Genomic DNA, 21421 nt, shown 5'->3' with positions numbered 1-21421 from the left:
CGGTATTGAACTTACATCGCCGACACGCAGCAGGCAGATCAGCTGAGCTCCCGTCGGCCTTCCTTCCCTGCCTGTCCTGCCCTCGCCAACGTTACGTCACACAAGGGTGGGACACAGGCAGAGAAGGAAGGCTGATGGGAGCTCTGCTGATCTGCCTGCTGCGTGTCGGCGATGTAAGTTCAATAGCGAAGAGAGGGCCCGGGCCGGGCGAAGCGGTGGCAACTCTGGGGGGGGACCGGTAGCGGCGACCTCGGGGGGGGGGGGGGTGCAGTGGCAAGGGAAGGGGACCTTGGAAAAACCCCATACTAGCCCGTTTTAACGGGCTCAACGGCTAGTTCTATATAGACGGGTCATGGGTATGTCTCTGAGATACATTTGTAACTTATAGACTTCGACAAGTTACATGCACATCAGGGCACAATTAGGTGCTAACCAGGGGCATAGCCAGACCTTGAAGCGGAGGGTCCAGAGCCCAAAGTGAGGGGCCACATTTTGGCCCTCCTCGCTCCCCCCCCCCTCCTGGCCACAATGCCACATACCTTGGTTGGCAGGGGTCCCAGTCCCCGCCAGCAGAAGCGTTTCTCCAGCGATGCTCTCCTCACATTGCACACGCTCAGTTTCACTAAAACCAAACATGCACGCGACGAGAGGGAGACAGGGCAGGCAATGTAAGGAGAGCAGTGCTGGAGAAACGCTTCATCTGACGAGGGTTGGGGACCCCCCCGTCAGCCAAACCAGGGGCCCTGGATCCATTTTGGGGGGGCCCAAGCCCCCGTGGCCCCCCCATAACTACACCACTGGTGTCAGCTGTTACAACTGTGATTGACTTGGCACAACTATTGCTGCTTACATTTAGGTGCACCATTGCTGGCTTATCCTACTATATTATTAGCTAGTATATTATTACAGAATCATGGCGCTAAAATGGCATTAGAGAATTGGCACTAAGCACATGTCATTAGGGTGCATAAATTTTAGCACAAATGTATAAAATTGCCACTATTGGCTATGGTTGGTCAGTACTGACTATAGTGTCACAACTGACATCACAGAGGTCTACAGAATCACCTCACTCGGGTCCTGATCCATGTAGGCTCATTTCTAGGTTTGATCTAAGCATGGTTGTTCCTGAGGCCAAGGGAAATGGACAAGAGAGTGGCTTTCAATATTAAAGCAGCTGAAATAAACTTTGTAATCGATGGAGAGTGATATTACAGTTATAAGTACATAAGTATTGCCATACTGGGAAAGACCAAAGGTCCATCGAGCCCAGCATCCTGTTTCCAACAGCGGCCAATCCAGGTCACAAATACCCGGCAAGATCCCAAAAAATGTACAAAACATTTTATACTGCTTATCCCAGAAATAGTGGATTTTCCCCAAGTCTATTTAATGACGGTCTATGGACTTTTCCTTTAGGAAGCCAGCCAAACCTTTTTTTAAACCCCGCTAAGCTAACCGCCTTTACCACATTCTCTGGCAATGAATTCCAGAGTTTAATTACACGTTGAGTGAAGAAAAAGTTTCTCCGATTCGTTTTAAGCTTCATCGCATGCCCCCTAGTCCTAGTATTTTTGGAAAGGGTGAACAGACGCTTCACATCTATATCCTGTATGTTCTTGAAAGCTGGTACAGAGCATGGGGAGGGCATAATGTTCCTGTAAAAATACCATATTGTCCTCATTCACCATAAAGAGGTGGTGGTCTCAGTCCACTCCTCAGTGGATTTGCGTCCATATTACCAAACAGCCACCATCACAATCTGTATAATCTATTGTGTTGTAAATCACCAGATGAATATGTGAAATATACATTAAAAGAATGAAATGAGGGAAATAAAATCAATGTCTCCATGCTTGGTAATCTTAGACTATAACTAGATAGGCCATATAATATTTCCCTGCCATCATTTTCTATGCTTACAAGCGCATAGGATCCCTAAGGGAGAGGAAGGGGTACTAGATGACACGGACGGGCAAACTAGATAGAACCTATGGTCTTTATTAACCATCATTGTCTATGTTTCTGTGGGGATAACATTTAGCCAGTGACGGTCAGTGATTTTTATGTCTGCCACCACCTGCATCCCCAGATATTCAATGCCAAGCCATTTCCAGGCATCGGCATTGAGTATCTGGTAGTATGTTGATGGCTAAAACTTATGCAGTTAAGTGCAATATTCAGCCTTAAGTACATAAGTACTTAAGTATTGCCATACTGGGACAGACCGAAGGTCCATCGAGCCCAGCATCCTGTTTCCAACAGTGGCCAATCCAGCAGGTCACAAATACCTGGCAAGGTCCCAAAGAGTAGCAACATTCCATGTAGAACTGCAAACAATAGCAAGATTCTGGAATCCTAAAGAGTAACAAGATTCCATGTAGAACCCCAAAGAGTAGTAACATTCCATTCAGAATCCCAAGTACATAAGTAGATAAGTATTGCCATACTGAGACAGACCGAAGGTCCATCAAGCCCAGCATCCTGTTTCCAACAGTGGCCAATCCAGCAGGTCACAAATACCTGGCAAGGTCCCAAAGAGTAGCAACATTCCATGTAGAACTGCAAACAATAGCAAGATTCTGGAATCCTAAAGAGTAACAAGATTCCATGTAGAACCCCAAAGAGTAGTAACATTCCATTAAGAATCCCAAGTACATAAGTAGATAAGTATTGCCATACTGGGACAGACCGAAGGTCCATCAAGCACAGCATCCTGTTTCCAACAGTGGCCAATCCAGATCACAAATACCTGGCAATATCCCCAAAAAGTACAATACATTTTATGCTGCTTATCCTAGAAAGAAATTAAATAAATTAAAATAAATTAAAGGTAGACACAGGGAAAGGGGGTTGAGGAACAAAGGGAGGAGATAGCAGCCTGGGGGGAGGGGGGTGCATAGAATGGAAGGAAAGATAAGATGCAGGGGGAGAAGTGCGGCAAAGATTGCTAACTAACAAGTAGGCTGTCTGGCGGCAAGATGCCACTCCCTGTAGAGTGTTGCTGGGGCTGCCACCTCAGTTGGTCTCATTATAGGGCTGCCCCTGCTCCCTATTACATGGTAACATAGTAGATGACAGCAGAAAAAGACCTGCATGGTCCATCCAGTCTGCCCAACAAGATAAACTCATATGTGTATACCTTACCTTGATTTGTACCTGCCTTTTTCAGGGCACAGACCGTACAAGTCTGCCCAGCAGTATTTCCCGCCTCCCAACCACCAGTTCCGCCTCCCATCTCCGGCTCTGGCACAGACCGTATAAGTCTGCCCTCCACTATCCTCGCCTCCCAACTACCAACCTCTCTTCCCCCACCTGCTCCGCCACCCAATTTTGGCTAAGCTTCTGAGGATCCATTCCTACTGCACAGGATTCCTTTATGCACATCCCACGCATGTTTGAATTCCGTTACTGTTTTTATCTCCACCACCTCCCGCGGGAGGGCATTACAAGCGTCCACCACCCTCTCCGTGAAAAAATACTTCCTGACATCTTTTTTGAGTCTGCCCCCCTTCAATCTCATTTCATGTCCTCTCGTTCTACCGCCTTCCCATCTGATTCCCCTGTCACTTCCCTCCCTTTCCCTATTCTCTTTCCTTCCTCTAATCCCTCTGTCCTCCCCCCTCTCTCTACACTTCTGTCCACTATTCCTGCTCCTCTCTTTCTTGTGATCCCTTCTCTATTTTGTTCCTCTGAAATTATCCTCCCCCCCATCCCCATTTCCCAGATCTCTTCTCCCTTCCTAGCACTGATCACTGAGATCCCTTTGCCAAAAAAAAGGGCAAAATAAAGTAACTCAGCATACAAGAAATGCCAGTAAATGACTTTTAAAATAAACTATTTTCAAAAACCCCAATGTTATAATGCATGTAAATATATACGGAAATTTATGAAATATGTGCAATGCAATTGATAAAGAAATCTGGAAAAATCAGTCACTGGAAACAGGGGCTCTGCATGTTTCTAAAATTTCCTGACTATTCTACCTGTAAGGCCATTTCCAGATGCATGGCGTTCCCAGATGTAATAAACTCTCACACAACTTGCTTGACTTAAAAAAAAAAAACTGGCATCTGTATATTTGCCTGGATCATGTATGGAGGACTGGGAAATGTAATATTATTCTCTTTGCCTCAGGCTTTTGACTATTTTGTGCTCTGAAAAAGGCGCCACGGGTTTAATTTACCAAAGAAATAAACGCACCGCCTTACTCATAAAACATGTGGTTTCAATGGTTTGCTGCTTGCAGCAGTGGAATAAGTAACGCTGCAGACAGCAGAGGGCAGCAGAGAGGAACCAGCATGGAACAACTGCACAGGCTGAGTCAGATCCCATTTGAGCCATTTGCCAAACAGCTGTACCAGAGCTTAGACTCTACTTCAAGGGAGTTTTCTTTTGCTGATTTGCTCCAGTTCACTGCAGCATATCAAAGGATTGGGAGAGGAGGATGTTCATGTGTTACTGTGCTTAATACATTTTTATTATTATTGACACAAAATATGCAAGAATATTATTGCATTTGCACTCCCCGTCCTCCAAACAGTGAGTGATGGATGAAAGAAGCACCCCAAGGCCCCCTGTTAGGATCACACAGAAAAAACAAGAGGGGAACCCTATGCTAGCATTACTGTTTCCAGGGCCGCCGAGAGGGGGGCAGGGGGGCAAAATTCCCCAGGCCCGGGCCTCCAAGGGGGACCCAGCGCCGGGGTCTCTCGCTCTCCAGTGGCGTACCAAGGTGGGGGCGGTCCGCCCCGGGTGCACGCCGCAGGGGGGGGTGCTGCGCGCCTGCTGGCTTCGCTCGTTCAGTGCTCCCTCTGCCCCGGAACAGGTTACTTCCTGTTCCGGGGCAGAGGGAGCATGGAACGAACGAAGCCAACAGGTGCGCGGCACCCCCCCTCCCAGCAGGTAAAAACGCACCCGGGGGGGTGTCCTTTCACCGGGGGGGGATCGCGCTGCACCCAGGGGGGGTGTCCTTTCGCCGGGGGGATCGCGCTGCACCCAGGGGGGGGGAGCAGTGACGACCCGCCCTGGGTGTCAGCCACCCTAGGAACGCCACTGTCGCTCTCTCCTGCTCCTGACGGGACCCGGGTGATTATGTCCCGACAGGAGCAGGAGAGAGAAAATTCCGGGCCCACCCACTAAGGACTCAGGCCCACGTAACAGCAGCACTCATTTAGTGGTAGCTGGTGGGGATCCCAAGCTCTGCCACTTGAAGACCTCCCCCCTGATGGTGCTGAAAACATTGCTCTCCACTTCAGCAGTCTGAGCTTCCTAAGCTGGCACCTGCGCATGCTCAGTTTTCGGCGCATGCCTGCTGCAGGGCTGCCAAGGTGGAGAGCAGTGTTTTTCCGCCAGCTGAGATATATTTTTAAGTTGGTGGGGGAGGGGGTAGAACACTTGGTGCCCACCCACTTGTTGTCTAGGCCCACCCAAAATCTGCAGTCTAGCTACGCCCCTGAGTCAAACAGCTTGGTGAGAGCACCATTCTGGTGGGGTGAACAACCCCCTGGCATGATCAATAATGCCAAGCTGCAGGGAGATGTGAGCAACAGGTTCCGTGCCACCCTGTCGTTGAGAGTCAGGCGAGGCACCACAGAAAGAAAGCTGTGAGGAAAGGTGGGTCGCTGAATTCTCTTTTCTTTCTTTCCTTTTTCTCTTTCTCCAATAGCTGCGTATCCTGCTGCCTATGGTCAGATCAGCCAAGCGTTTCCACAGCCACCTCCCATGATCCCGCAGCAGCAGAGAGAAGGTAAGTCCGTAGGCCACCCAACAGAGGCTAATGACCTTCCCCATCCTACCACATACTCTCCAATTTCAGCTTGTTTAAAAAGTACCCTGTTTCCCCGAAAATAAGACATCCCCCAAAAATAAGACCTAGTAGAGGTTTTCCTGAATTGATAGATATAAGGCCTCCCCCGAAATTAAGACCTAGCAAATTTTTGTTTGAAAGCAGGGCTGCCGAGAGCCGGACAAGGCCCCCCTCCCCCACCCGAGGTCACCGGGCCCCCCTCCACCCACCCTCCGTCGCTCCCGGAACTAACCTTAAACGCCTCCTTTCACCTTCGCAGCAAGCAGCAGCAGGGCAGACCTCTCCTTTCTTCCGTGTCCCGCCCTCGTGGACATTACGTCAGGCGAGGGCGGGACACGGAAGGAAGGAGTGGCCTGCCCTGCTGCTGCTTGCTGCAAAGGTGAAAGGAGACGTTTAAGGTTAGTTCCGGGAGCGACGGAGGGAGGGCGGGTGGGCCAACCCCGATGTTTCCCCGAAAAATAAGACAGCCCCTGAAAATAAGACCTAGCGCATTTTGGGGGGCAAAAATTAATATAAGACAGTGTCTTATTTTCGGGGAAACACGGTAGGATATCGTTTTTCTGGGCCCAGTACCTAATTTCGATTCAAAGTTTGTGCATTTTGGATGTCCTGTGGTTTCATTTTATGCATGAGGAATAACACAGCTCAACAAATTCTATAGGTCCCATTCCTGCTCCCCTGCCAAACTTCTGTATGCCTGCTCTTAAAAACTAGCTGGTCAATATTCAGCCAGTGGAAGCCACCGTTTAAAAAAAATATTGACCGCCGCAGGCAGAATTAGGTCCTGATATTCAAGTCCGGGCCATGTCTGGGCACTGGTGTTGAATATCTGGGCAATGCCAGCAAGTTTTTGCCACTGGTACTTATGTGAGTTCCAGCCCCACCCCCACCCCAATTCCAATACCTCTCCTCCCTCCCACTCCTCAAGGATCAAGAGGTGCCCTCCTGACCCCTTCCTTCAAGGATCCATAGCCCCTTCTCTCCTGTTCCCCCCAGTAGTTCAAGATTGCCACTAGAGGTTGCACTGGCCATTTTGAGGCTGGAGCTGCAAGGGGGAGGAATGAGTGGGCATCACTCCTACCCATTGGATCCCTAGACAAGTAGGAATCTTAAAGGCTCAGAGGAGCCTATAGGCCGGGGTTGAGGATTTCTTTTTATGGCATCTAGTTCCCTTTGGGGGTAAGAGAGAGGAGGGATGTGTCAAGAAGGAGGGGGCTATAGATCCTTGGGGTGTCGGGAGGGGGCCTTTGATCTTTTTGGTGGGGGAGTCTGAAGGGAGAGAAGATTAAAGTTGCTTTGGACCAGTATCTGGAACTTATGTGAGCATAATTAGGACTGTTTTTGGTGCGGTCCTACATGCCTACTTGGCTATGAAGGCATTGGCACTGAATGTTGTCAGCACCTGCATAACTTCTGGCTCCCCCCAACCCTGCCCCCATAATGCCCCCGTGTGTCCTATTTCCAAAATGGCCGATTATTGCCAATATTCAGCGGTACTGCCTGATTGAGTGCCACTGAATATCAGTGAATAGCTGGCCTCAAATGATTTAAGGGATTTTACATAGGACCATGTCTGAGATTCTCAATTACACCTTTAAGCTGAGAGTCTGAGACCAATCCCTGAGGCAGTGGTGAGAAATTAATGAAGCTGTGAAGTTGGTCGTTGTTGGGTGGACTGGGTCTGGAAATGTTGCTGAGCAGCTAAATGGTGCAGAGATGTTCTTGAGCAGCTACGTTTTCTTATATATCGACTTCTTACTAAATGTAAAAGGATATGAACATTCATTGTCTTTGAGATATTAAGTATTTAAGAAATGGCAAAGAAAGTTGTTGATTAGTTGTCCGGGGAGGTTTTTTTTTCAGCCGATGATTGAATGAATAAGCCAGCCATTCTCAACCCAAGTCCTCAGGGCACAACTAGTCCCATTGGGTTTTCAGGATATCCACAATCAATATGCATGAGTTATGTACTGCCTCAATTGCATGCCACTGCCAAGGTGGAAAGAAGCATTTTCTTGCCAGCTGAGATATTTTATTTTGGTGGTGGTACGGGGGGGGGGGGGGGGGGGGGGAGGAACGACACTTGGTGCCCACCCACTTCTTGCCTAGGCCCACCCAAAATCTGTTGTCTGGCTACGCCCCTGGGACTGGGGCACCCTAATCCAACTTTTGCATTGCCCCCCTCCCACATCTGTACTCTCTCCATTTTCTGAATCCAATACTGGCTCTTTTCCTTGTTTACTTACATAAACAGTAGTTTTGTTCTTAACAATAGCTTCCACCATATTATCTGGTACTGACATCAGGCTCACCTGTCTGTAGTCACTTGGATTACCTTTGGAACCATTTTTAAAAACTTGGCATTACTCCAGTCCTCGGGTACAGAGACAGATTCGGGCAATACATTGGAGACTGAGAGTAGCAAGTCTGCAATTCTGTATTTGAGTTCTCTTAGAACCCTGAGGTTACGACCATCAGGTCCCGGTAATTTGCTGCCCATTAATTTGTCAATTTGTTCTAGTACTTCCAAATTCACCGATTTTTTTTTTTTTCAGTTAGTACAACCTAAACCTTTAGTCTAGCCTAGGTTTACCCAAATGCTAAACTCCAACCACTACTACTACTACTACTACTACTTAACATTTCTAGAGCGCTACTAGGGTTACGCAGCGCTGTACAGTTTAACACAGAAGGACAGTCCCTGCTCAAAGAGCTTACAATCTAATGGACAAATGTACAGTCAGTCAAGTAGGGGCAGTCAAATTGGGGCAGTCTAGATTACCTGAATAGGTATAAAGGTTAGGTGCCGAAAGCAACATTGAAGAGGTGGGCTTTGAGCAATGATTTGAAGATGGGTAGGGAGGGGGCTTGGCGTAGGGGCTCAGGAAGTTTGTTCCAGGCATAGGGTGAGGCGAGGCAGAATGGGCGGAGCCTGGAGTTGGCGGTGGTGGAGAAGGGTACTGAGAGGAGGGATTTGTCCTGTGAGCGGAGGTTACGGGCGGGAACGTAAGGGGAGATGAGAGTAGAGAGGTAATGAGGGGCTGCAGACTGAGTGCATTTGTAGGTAAGAAGGAGAAGCTTGAACTGTAGGCGGTATCTGATCGGAAGCCAGTGAAGTGACCTGAGGAGAGGGGTGATATGAGTATATCGGTTCAGGCAGAATATAAGATGTGCAGCAGAGTTCTGAGCGGATTGAAGGGGGGATAGGTGGTTAAGTGCGAGGCCAGTTAGGTTGCAGTAGTCAAGGTGAGAGGTAATGAGAGAGTGGACGAGAGTTCGGGTGGTGTGCTCAGAGAGGAAAGGGCGAATTTTGCCGATGTTATAGAGAAAGAAGCGACAGGACTTGGCTGTCTGCTGGATATGCGCAGAGAAGGAGAGGGAGGAGTCGAAGATGACTCCGAGGTTGCGGGCAGATGAGACGGGGAGGATGAGGGTGTTATCAACTGAGATCGAGAGCGGAGGAAGAGGGGAAGTGGGTTTTGGTGGAAAGACAATAAGCTCAGTCTTGGCCATGTTCAGTTTCAGGTGGCAGTTGGACATCCATGCAGCAATGTCGGATAAGCAGGCCGATACCTTGGCCTGGGTCTCCACAGTGATTTCTGGTGTGGAGAGATGCAGCTGGGTGTCATACCCTAACCTAATGCTAGATTACTCTAACACTAATCCTAACTTAACCCTAAATGATAGCCCTACCTATCCTATACCAACTTCTAAATCTAGTCAATTCTAACCGTATTCCTGATATTAGACTGCTCTAATGCTAATTGTAACCTAATCTAATGTGCAGCCTAGCCTAGTTGAACCCTTCCCCAAAAGAATTAAAACTGCTCTATTCATTCTCTGTTAGCAAATAAGAGGGGAATGCATCAAGCAGCATTAAGGGAATTATCAAACGCTAAATGCTAAGAAGCTCATAGGTATAAAACGGGCTTCTTATCGTTTAGCATGCGTTAATTCACTTAATGCACATTAAGGCCCTAACACTTCTTGATGAAATCCCTCCTAAATATAAGAAATTCACAAGCTCCTTGCACATTTGGGCACCAATTTTGACTTCCAAATACGGTCCTTATGCAGGGGCGTAGCCAGACTTCGGCGGGAGGGGGGTCCAGAGCCCGAGGTGAGGGGGCAGATTTTAGCCCCCCCCCCAGCCATTGCTGAACCCCCCCCCCCCCCCGCCAACAACTTTGACCCATCCTGCCATTGCCGAACCCCCCCGACACCAACTTTGACCCTCTCCACCCCTCTCCCGCTGCCCATCTGCCGTCGTTTACCTTTGCTGGCGAGGGACCCCAACCCCCGCCAGCCGAGCCGAGGTCCTCTTCTTCCCAATCCCACGCAAGTCTTCGTTCTAGTCTGACGTCCTGCACGTTGTACGTAGCCTTGCGCGGGATTGGGAAGCAGAGAACCTCGGCTCGGCTGGCGGGGGTTGGGGTCCCCCGCCAGCAAAGGTAGGCGACGGCGGGTTGGCAGCGAGAGGGGGGGGTCGAGAGGGTCGTCGGCAGGGGAGTCCAGGGGCAAATCTACGGGGGCCCAGGCCCCCGTGGCTCCATACTGGCTACACCCCTGTCCCTATGTACAAACGTTTTACTTTCAATCTGTGAAAATTGGTTTGACATGAGCTGTTATGCACTGCTCAACACATCTATGGTTCACATTTATATTATGTCAAAACAGCAACCAACAGGTCAGGGAAAGAAAACCCCCACATGTAGTCCAAAAGCCAGTACAAAAGGGTAGGGATGGACCAAAGAATCTCTTCCGATGGTCGGTTGAAGTAACTTCATTCAGCACCAGAGATGAATGTGACCTGACACGGGGCCGTGTTTCGATGGGATTACCATCTGCTTCAGGGGTCAAATACTTGTGGTGAAGATCACAAAATATAGGTGCAGTGGTAGAGAAGAAAATCTTGCAATAATATCGCTTCGATGCAGTGTAAATTCAGCGGAGTCCACCAATAGTACTCACTTGGGAGGTAATGTAGCAAATATACTGTCCTGTCATCCAGCAGATCATCCCTCAAGAAAACAAATATACTCATTCAAGTAAATCTACTACAGGACTGCTAAAGAAGAAAAGATTTTATATTTTGAATGTTTAGTTGTAATTTGAGTTCTTAGACAGTGTTTGTGATTGATCTGAATCTGGAGAATGTCTGTGCTAATGAATGTCCGGTAATGAGTGTATGAGCTTTACTATCACATTATGAAGTTCCCTTTGTCTTTATGTTTTGTCATTTTAATTTGTTTTTATTCTATATTTTAAACCATATATCAAATGTTATAAATGATAAACGATAAATCACAATTCTGATCTAAACCCAGGGCTTTTTTTGAGGGGGTACTTGGGGGTATTGAGTACCGGCACCTTTTCTATTGTCTGCTTAAACTAACTCATGGTCCCCATGTTTTAATGAAAGAGCTCAGGCTCTACACAACAATTCTGCCTTGTCATAGATTCTGTGACTGGTTGCGGGGGCAGTGGAGTACCAAGGGGGCGGTGGGTGCGGTCCGCCCCGGGTGCACGCCGCTGGGGGGGGGGTGCCGCATGCCTGCCGGCTCCGCTCGTTCCTTGCTCCCTCTGCCCCAGAACAGGTTACTTCCTGTTCCGGGGCAGAGGGAGCATGGAACGAGCGAAGCCGACAGGCGCGCGGCACCCCCCCCCCCCCCAGCAGGTAAAAATGCACCCAGGGGGTTGTCTTTTTGCCGGGGGGGGGGGGCGTCTGCACCCGGGGGGGGGGGGCGCATCGGCGATCCGCCCCGGGTGTCAGCCACCCTAGGAACGCCACTCTGCGGGGGCCTGGCTATTGTGGGGTGGGACCGTAAGTGATCACCCCACCCCTAAAGGATGGCCTAGCATTTGAGTACCGGCACCTTTTTCACTAGAAAAAATGCACTGTCTAAACCCAGTTGAAATTGTGTGACAAGGCTTAAAGCCAACTGTTCAAGCAAGGAAGCCTCAAGTTTCAGAGCTGAAATAGTTCTGTATGAGAAGAATGGGCCAAAACTTTCTCAAGAGACCGATCAACAGTCACAGGAAATGTTTAGTTGAAGTAGCAGAGACATTCGCACTCTCCATTTTCCCTCATAGAAAACAAGTAAAATAGGAAGCAAAAGGAAGACTCAAAAACAAAATGGTCTGTGGCAAACATCCAGTTACAGCTTTATTATCTTCCAATTAAAACCCTTTATTAATCCTTCGAACAGACCCAGCCAAAACCCAAGGAACCATGTTCAACTTCCAAGCATATAACAGTATAATAATATTTAACAGTTAAGAATTTTACCAGTTAGTGGTAACAAACTAATTGAACTTAACATATACTGTAAATTCAACATGGCAAGGTTTGCAGTAACATCACACCCTGTCCCTGTCGCCGAAGGGCTCATGGTGGTACCATACACAACCCCATTACTACCTTCCCAAGCCTTCCAACTTCAAGAAATACACAAAATGTCCCCAAAAGAGTACTATTCAAAGTGGTAAGTCAGAACATTTCTGCTGTGACCCCAGCCCCCCAAACCTGCACCCACCTGGGGTTACCCTGAAGCCACTTAGAGGGTCTATCCCCAGCACAGCTCAGGTCTACCTGCATCTGCCGCTTGTGCTCTACACTAGCACCCTCCTCCCACCGACTAGGTCACAACCAACTTGGTCACTACAATGAATACAGACATCCCATCTGCAGATAAACTTGCCAAGTATTTCAATGAAAAAATTGTAAACCTACGCAACACACTACCCCAGGACAACATTGACATTGTACAAATGTAACAAAAAAAAAACCACTTCCTTAATGAGCTGGACCCAATCCCTGAAGAATAACCGGCTGACCGAACCTGGTCAAACTTCGCCCCACTGACCGTCGAAACAGTTACCCAGGCGATCAGCAGGTTCTCCAACACTCACTGCAAACTAGATACCTGTCCCAGCTACCTATTGAAATCTGCCCCTGACCGCTTCACAGCAGACCTCACATCCCACCTAAATTACATGCTCCAACAAGGTCTCTTCCCTAAGGAAAATGGCAATATCCTTCTCACCCCGATACCCAAAGATACCAAGAAAAAAACAAATGAAATCACTAACTACCGTCCAGTAGCACCTATCCCATTGGTAGTCAAACTGATGGAAAGCATGGTAACCAAACAACTCACAGATTATATAAGCAAATTCTCAATATTACACGAATTACAGTCAGGATTTCGCCCCCTCCACAGTACCAAAACAGTATTACTCACTCTCCCAGCCAAATTCAAGCAAGAAATAGCAATAGGCAAAAACATCCTTCTCCAATTCGACATGTCTAGTGCATTCGACATGGTAAACCACAATATATTAATAAGACTACTACACAAGTTCGGGATTGGTGGAAACATACTTAACTGGATCAAGGGTTTCCTAACCACAAGAACATATCAAGTAAAATCAAACTCACATATCATCACCGTGGAAAGCAGACTGTGGAGTACCACAAGGATCACCGTTATCACCGATCCTCTTCAAACTACTGATGACCCCACTAGCCAAGTCCTGATCCAACCAAGGCCTTAACCCGTTCATCTATGCAGACGATGTCACAATATACATTCTCTACAAAACTAAACAGAAATCACCAACGAAATCAAACTCGGCTTCCACATCATGGACTCATGGGCAAATGCATTCCAACTAAAACTCAACAAAGAAAAGACACATTGCCTCATCCTCTCATCCCAACACAGCATGGGCAACCCCACAAGTATCAACACCCCGGACTACACCCTCCCTATCTCAGACTGCCTGAAAATCCTCAGCGTTACAATAGACCGCTACTTAACACTGGAGAGTCAAGTGAAAGCCACAACAAAGAAAATGTTCCACTCAATGTGGAAACTCAAACGCGTGAAACAGTTCTTCCCAAGGGAAACATTCCACAACCTAATACAATCAATGGTTATAAGCCACGTAGATTACTGCAATGGAATCTATGCGGGATGCAAAGAACAAACCTTAAAGAAACTTCAAACCGCTCAAAACACGGCAGCTAGGCTTATATTTGGAAAAACGCAATTTGAAAATGCAAAACCCCTCCGCGAAAAACTACACTGGCTCCCAATCAAAGAACGCATTGCATTCAAAATCTGCACCTGGGTTCATAAAATTATCTATGGGGAAGCCCAGGGATACATGACAGATTTAATCGACCCACCAACTAGAAACACATTCGAATCATCACGAACATATCTAAATCTGCACTACCCAAGTTGCAAAGGCCTTAAATACAAATCAACCTATGCATCCAGTTTTTCCTACATCAGCACACAACTATGGAACGCATTACCAAAAGCCTTAAAAATGATGTACAGCCACCTAAACTTCTGGAAAACTCAAAACTAACCTGTTTAAAAAGGCATACCCTACTGATCCAAATTAAATGCCTGATCTCGGTAACACAATGAACTGAAGTACGCTATGGACCCAACACAACTCTACTGCCTACAACTCTGATTCCCTAATGTGACTGTGCCACATGAACTTTATCTTACCCCCCTACTCACTATGTATTTGTTCACATCAGAGTCAGCAAACGCTTCTCCGGTACTGTGCATGCCACATTGAGCCTGCAAATAGGTGGGAAAATGTGGGATACAAATGTAATAAATAAATAAACCACCCCTGGGCAAGTCTCCTGCTCTCAAATTATCCCCAGTGATTTCTAGGTTACTGGAGCCACACTCCCAGTGGTCCCACAGTTCCCAGAAAGCACTTACAGATCCAACACACAAACCACCAGGATTCTTTATCAGTCCAGAAAGGCAGAATGAACAAACAAATGTGTTTATTCTCACATTGGAACAATGAACAAAAAATGTGCAATTAGCAAACAATAACAGGTAACTGAAATATGGATCAATTATAACACTAACTAAACAACTATATACTGTCTAAACAGTACCTGGGAAGGTCAGGATATAGAACTGTTCGCAGAGCCTCAGCAAAGAGATCTGTCTCTCTTTCCTCCCGGACTAGGACTGAAGCAACAGAGTAATTTCAAACTCCAGGCCAATCAGAGCCCGAAACAGTCAAGTTTCAAATAAAAACTGGTTACGTCACTACAGTCACTTCCTATTATCTCTGTGCCAACTAAAAGAAAGAGAAGTCAGTCCTCTGTACCAGCTTTAAGAATAAACATGCACCATCTGCTGGCTAGGTAGAATGTTTCTCCAGATAAATAGTGTTTGAAAATTGCCATCTATAAAGATTTTGCTAAACATAAGGGCACTTTAGTCATTGGAACAAGCCACCAAAGAAAATCATGGTATCTCCATCACTGAAGGTATATTTGTTGGTTTTTGTCAGGAAGTTTTTTGTGTTCTTGTGGGCATTCAGCATAATCGGATCTAGCCTCTACTGGCCTATGGTGCCATGAGCCTCTATTCACAACCCCCTGGAAGTGGGGGCAGGGTTTAAATTTGATAGAACACCCCCTCCCCTTCATTTAATCCAGACGTAACAGCAATAGTCCTTAGCCAGGGGAAACAGATGGTGGTTCCTTCCGTAACTCAAGCCACAGGGACCTTCAATCTGTCCACTAGCACCTGAATTCTGTAAAAGTTCTAAAAATTGTGCATGCAAATTAGGGTGTGCGGCCAATTTTCATGCGCAATTTAATTGAATAATGAGCCAATTAGCACCGATAATTGGAATTTTAACAAGCTAATTATTGCTAACTGGCTTTAATAAACATTTATGTGTGCATGTTTAGGCAAGGGATCCACGCGTAAATTTTACATGTGGGCCTGACAAGGGGGTGCGGCCATAGGAAGGTCAGGGTCGATCGGGGGTGTTCCTTTAATTTATGCATATTGTTATAGAATATACGTAGAGGATCCACACCTAATTTAGATGTGGCGATTTACACCATTAGATTGTAAGCTCTTTGAGCAGGGACTGTCTTTCTTCTATGTTTGTGCAGTGCTGCGTATGCCTTGTAGCGCTATAGAAATGCTAAATAGTAGTAGTAGTAGTAGTCTCTTGTAACCAGAGCTAATATTGTGATGTCATAATGCCTCAGTCCACCAATAAGAGCCAACCTCATCAGTGATGTCACAATGGCTTGATTGTCCTATACTTGGCTCACTTTTATTACATAGCTCTTTGAGCAGGGACTGTCTTTCTTCTATGTTTGTGCAGTGCTGCATATGCCTTGTAGCGCTATAGAAATGCTAAATAGTAGTAGTAGTAGTAGTAGTAGTTTCGTTGGTGTAAATGGTTGCACCTAAATGTAGTCGCAGTTCCAGCGCTAAGCGCTATTCTTTAAACAGCGCCTAACTTTAAGTGTCATTTATAGAATAGTGCTAAGTGCTATTAATTTCAATGCTGATTTTTTAGGCACCATTTATAGAATTTAGTCCTAAGTGTTATAGTTTTACAACAGCTGAGACTCCTTCCCTCCTAAGAGATTGTAAATGCCTTTTTATCGCTCCATGGTGTGACCGCACCTCGAATATTGTTTTCAATTCTGGTTGCCGCATCTCAAAAAAGATATAGTGGAATTAGAAAAGGTGCAGAGAAGGGCGACGAAAATGATAAAGGGGATGGGACGACTTCCCTATGAGGAAAGGCTAAAGCGGCTAGGGCTCTTCAGCTTGGAGAAAAGGTGGCTGAGGGGGAGATATGATAGAGGTCTATAAAGTAATGAGTGGAGTTGAACGGGTAGATGTGAAGCATCTGTTCACGCTTTCCAAAAATACTAGGACTAGGGGGCATGCGATGAAGCTACAATGTAGTAAATTTAAAACAAATCGGAGAAAATGTTTCTTCACTCAACGTGTAATTAAACTCTGGAATTCGTTGCCAGAAAATGTGGTAAAGGTGGTTAGCTTAGTGGAGTTTAAAAAAGGTTTGGCCGGCTTCCTAAAGGAAAAGTCCATAGACCGTTATTAAATGGACTTGGGGAAAATCCACTATTTCTGGGATAAGCAGTATAAAATGTTTTGTACATTTTTGGGATCTTGCCAGGTATTTGTGATCTGGATTGGCCACTGTTGGAAACAGGATGCTGGGCTTGATGGCCCTCTAGTCTTTCCCAGTATGGCAATACTTATGTACTTATGTACAGTGTTTAAATACACTCCACAAAGATATGCCATGTGAGTTGTGGATATTTGCCAAATAGTGGGCACAGCATACTAGCGTATACGCATCTATAAAATAATATTCCAAACATTTACATCAGTAACAAAAATAATATACCTCTTGCCCAAACAGGTCCATCAATATGGATACCTGGGCTGTGACATTCAAACTAAAACTCAATAAAGAAAAAAACACACTGCCTTATTCTTTCATCTCAACGTTTTACAAACTAACTGTTAGGCCCAGGGGCGTAGCCAGACTTCAGCGGGAGGGGGGTCCAGAGCCCTGAGGAGGCACATTTTAGCACCCTCCCCCTCCCCCCCCCCGCCACCATCAACCCTCCTCCGCCACCGCCAGGTATGTGCAGGACATCAGGACTCACAGAAACAGAATCCAGATCAGCAACGCGCCGGAGACCGGCGCGGAAGAGAACTTCGGCTGGCGGGGGTTGGGGACCCTCGCCAGCAAAGGTACCTGACAGAAGCAGGAGAGGGTTGGCGGCAGTGGGAGGCGGGTCGAATGTGGTGGGGGAGGGTCGGCAGCGGGGGGGGGGGTGAAAGCAGGGGGGACAGGGCTAAATCTGCGGGGCCCATGCCCCCATGGCCCCACCTAGCTACGCCCCTGGTTAGGCCACTTGCACTTTAAGGCATTATTTAGCAGTATACCAAGCACTACTCACGCTTATATGCCTAATGCCCCCCCACTTTAACTCGGGGGGGGGGGCAAAATGTGAGGTCTGGCTACGCCCCTGGTTGAAACCCTCTGCTCAGTGTGCAGTAGTGGCTAAGAAAGCAAATAGAATGTTAGAAATTATTAGGAAAGGAATGGAAAACAAAAAATGAGATTATTGTAATGCCTTTGTCTCGCTCAATGGTACTACCACACCTCAAATACTGTGTGCAGTTCTGTTCACCACATCTAAAAAAGATATAGCGCAATTAGAAAAAGTGCGGAGAAGAGCAACGAAAATGATAAAGGGGATGGGACGACTTCTCTCTGAGGGAAGGCTAAAGAGGTTAGGGCTCTTCAGCTTGCAGAAAACACAGCTGGGGGAGATATGATAGAGGTCTGGAAAACAACGAGGAAGTGAAGAAGAGAAAAATGAAAATATTCAAAGTTCAGTGTATATTACCTTTAATATATTCACAAAATCAACACTTCAAGGACACAACACTGCTGTGTTTTGGCATGTAAGAATACTGAGTGGAGTGGAATGGGTAGATGTGAATTGCTTGCTTACTCTTTCCAAAAATATAAGGACTAGGGGGCACGCAATGAAACTACTAAGTAGTAAATTTAAAGCAAATAGGAGAAAATATTTCCTCACTCAACGTGTAATTAAACTCTGGAATTCACTGCCAGAGAATGCGGTAAAAGCAGTTAGCTTAGCAGAATTTTAAAAAGGCTTTGGCAATTCCTACAAGGAAAGTCTATAAACCATTATTAAGATGGACTTGGGAAAATCCACTGCTTATTTCTAAGATAGACAAAAACAAAAAAACTATATGGCTTGACTTACTCCTATTATAAATGTAGGCTACTAAAAAATGTATAAGTTAAGGAGAAAATCACTGAGAATACTTGCAATTAACAACAAGGTGGAGCCTCAAATCTTTTTGCATGGATATTCATATCACTCCCCTGGTGACTCTATCAACATGCATAGGTTTAATTATCGACTAAAACCACCTCCACCCTAATGTTGTAATTGCAATATATAAATATACAACAAAAGACACTTAGCTTAGGGAGCATATAAACTCCATCATTCAGACTGGCATGTGTAGAAGCCCCGACAGTGCCTGTTTCGCTATGCTTCTTCTGGGGGAACTCACACCATTTAGCTGAATCGTGTCTGGACACAGCTACTTAGCTGTTAATATCCGTGCAAAAAGATATGAGGCTCCACCTTGTTGTTAACTGCAAGTATTCTCAGTGATTTTCTCCTTAACTGATACATTTTTTAGTATTTCTAAGATAAGCAGCATAAAATCTGTTTTACTATTTTGGGATCTGCCAGGCATCCAAATGGCAGATGAAATTTAATGTTGACAAATGCAAGGTGATGCACATTGGAAAGAATAATCTGAATCGTAGTTCCTGATGCTAGGGTCCACCTTGGGGGTCAGCGCTCAAGAAAAACATCTGAGTGTCATTGTAGATAATACGCTGAAATCTGCTCAGTGTGTGATGGCAGCCAAAAAAGCAAACAGGATGCTAGGATTTATTAGGAAAGGGATGGTGAATAAGACTGAAAACACTATAATGCGTCCACACCTTGAGTATTGGTCGCCGTATCTCAAAAAACACAGCGGAATTAGAAAAGGTTCAAAGAAGAGAGACCAAAATGATAAAGGGGATGGAACGCCTCTTGCATGAGGAAAGGCTAAAGAGGTTAGGGCTCTTCAGCTTGGAAACGAGATGGATGAGGGGAGATATGATTGTGGTCTACAAAGTCCTGAATGGTGTAGAACAAGTAGAAGTAAATCAATTTTTTACTCTTTCCAAAAGTACAAAGACTAGGGGACACTCAAGGAAGTAACACGGAAATACTTTTAAAACAAATAGGAGGAATTATTTTTCACTCAACGAATAGTTAAGCTCTGGAACTCTTTGACAGAGGATGCGGTAACAGTGGTTAGCGTATCTGGCTTTAAAAAAAAGGTTTGGACAAATTCCTGGAGGAAAAGTCCATAGTCTGCTATTGAGACAGACATGGGAAGCACCTGCTTGCCCTGGGATTGGTAGTATGTTGTCACGATTTGGGTTTCTGCCAGGTACTTGTGACCTGGCTTGGCCACTGTTTGGAAAACAGGATATTGGGCTAGATGGACCAATGGTCTGACCCAGTATGGCCACTCTTATGTTCTTATGTAGGTACTTGTGACCTGAATTGGTCACTGTGGGGAACAGGATACTGGGCTCGGCGGACCCAGTATTGCAACGCTTATGTTCTTATGAGGCATTTCAGGTACAATGGACCCTGGCTGCAAACAGGGGACAAATTAGCTGATTTCTGGTGGCTCCAGTAAGCTCTTTCTTTCTGTGATTGTATAGTAATCTTTGGCTGTAAGGGCGTGTAGCTCCTTGTTATTACTATGGAAAAAAACCAGGTGAACAGAAGGGTTGAAACAAGACCCAGGAAGTTAGCCAGATCAGGAATGCTTCTACCATCAGGAAAGAAAAGAGCAAAGATGTGGGGGGGGGGGGGGGGGGGGGGGGAGGGGGAGCCTCTGGGGACATCACAGCTTCAAAAAAGTGACTTAGCAAAATTGGCAGCCCACCACCTAATCAGTTAATTAGTCTGCTGTACCAACACCCCCCTGGCTTGGAGTACAAGAGCGTACCAACCCCAACTCACAGTGGCACAAGAAATACGGGTATCAGCTGTTCTTTCCTGACAGTCTTTTTAGCAAATTAGCGGGGAAAATTGTGCTTAGCAAATACTCATTAGAAGTTCATTTTCTGTTAATACAAGGAATTGTGGAGAGGCTGTAATTTCAATCACGCTGAGACCGAGGAATTTTAATGAGCTTTAAATGGGCATCTGTCAGTATTCTGACTGGCTGGATCTCAGCTGCCAGCAAGGGGAATGAGTAATGGCTAATAAAAGTGGCAGAAGGCCTTTCCAAGCTGTTGTCCCTGGCATTAAGCGCAGGCTTACATTTCTGCGATGTTATGACATTTGAGTGATGATCCCTGGGCTAAAAGCTGAAGGTATTAAAAACAAGAGATTCATATAGTGACTGATCCCTGAACGTCCTTCTCCATCAGAAACTGAGCTCCTGCACCTCTTTCTTATCAGAGACCCAATGTCTGCACTTCCTTTTAGGACAGACCTTGATCTACTGCGCCTCCCTCTGTATCAAAGACTGAGCTCCTGTGCCTCCCTCTGTATTTATTTCTTTTATTTGTGTAGAACAGGGGCGTAGCTGCTATGGGGCCACGGGGGCCTGGGCCCCCGTAAATTTGGCCCTTGACCCCCCTACCGACGCCCCTCTCAACCCCCCCCCCCCCGCCAACCCGCCGTCGCCGTCTGTACCTTTGCTTACTTCCTGCGTTTGGTTTCTTCTGAGTCTGACGTCCTGCTGCACGTACAACATGCAGGATGTCAGACTCACAGAAACAGAATGGCTTCGTTCTGTTTCTGTGAGTCTGACATCCTGCACATTGTACGTGCAGCAGGACGTCAGACTCAGAAGAAACCAAACGCAGGAAGAAGACTTCGGCTGGCGGGGGGTTGGGTCCCCTGCCAGCAAAGGTACAGACGGCGATGGATGGCGGGTCGAGAGAGGGGGGGTCAAACATGTTGGAGGTGGTGCTGGCGGCGGCAGGGGGTGTCGGCGATGGCAGCGGGGGGGGGTCAGCGGCGCTGGGGGGGGCTAAAATGTGCCCCCTCACCTCAGCTCTGGTCCCCCCTACCGCTGAAGTCCTACAGGGTGGGGGTGGAAGTAGCTAAATACTATATAATAACTAGTAAAAAAGGCC

General features: G+C 46.6%; 1 protein-coding gene across 4 annotated transcripts in view; it reads left to right on the top strand.

Moving 5' to 3' along the window:
- Nucleotides 1-21421, top strand: part of LOC115462841 (CUGBP Elav-like family member 4) — a 162304-nt gene that overhangs the window by 39773 nt on the left and 101110 nt on the right. For all 4 annotated transcript variants that reach the window (XM_030192880.1, XM_030192878.1, XM_030192879.1 and 1 more), the window contains exon 5: nucleotides 5669-5749. In XM_030192880.1, the coding sequence (XP_030048740.1) occupies nucleotides 5669-5749 (81 nt within the window). The remainder of the gene's footprint in view (nucleotides 1-5668; nucleotides 5750-21421) is intronic.

This window comes from Microcaecilia unicolor, chromosome 2 (genome assembly GCF_901765095.1).
Source record: "Microcaecilia unicolor chromosome 2, aMicUni1.1, whole genome shotgun sequence".
Taxonomy (NCBI): domain Eukaryota; kingdom Metazoa; phylum Chordata; class Amphibia; order Gymnophiona; family Siphonopidae; genus Microcaecilia; species Microcaecilia unicolor.
This window is presented reverse-complemented; position numbering and strand designations above follow the sequence as displayed.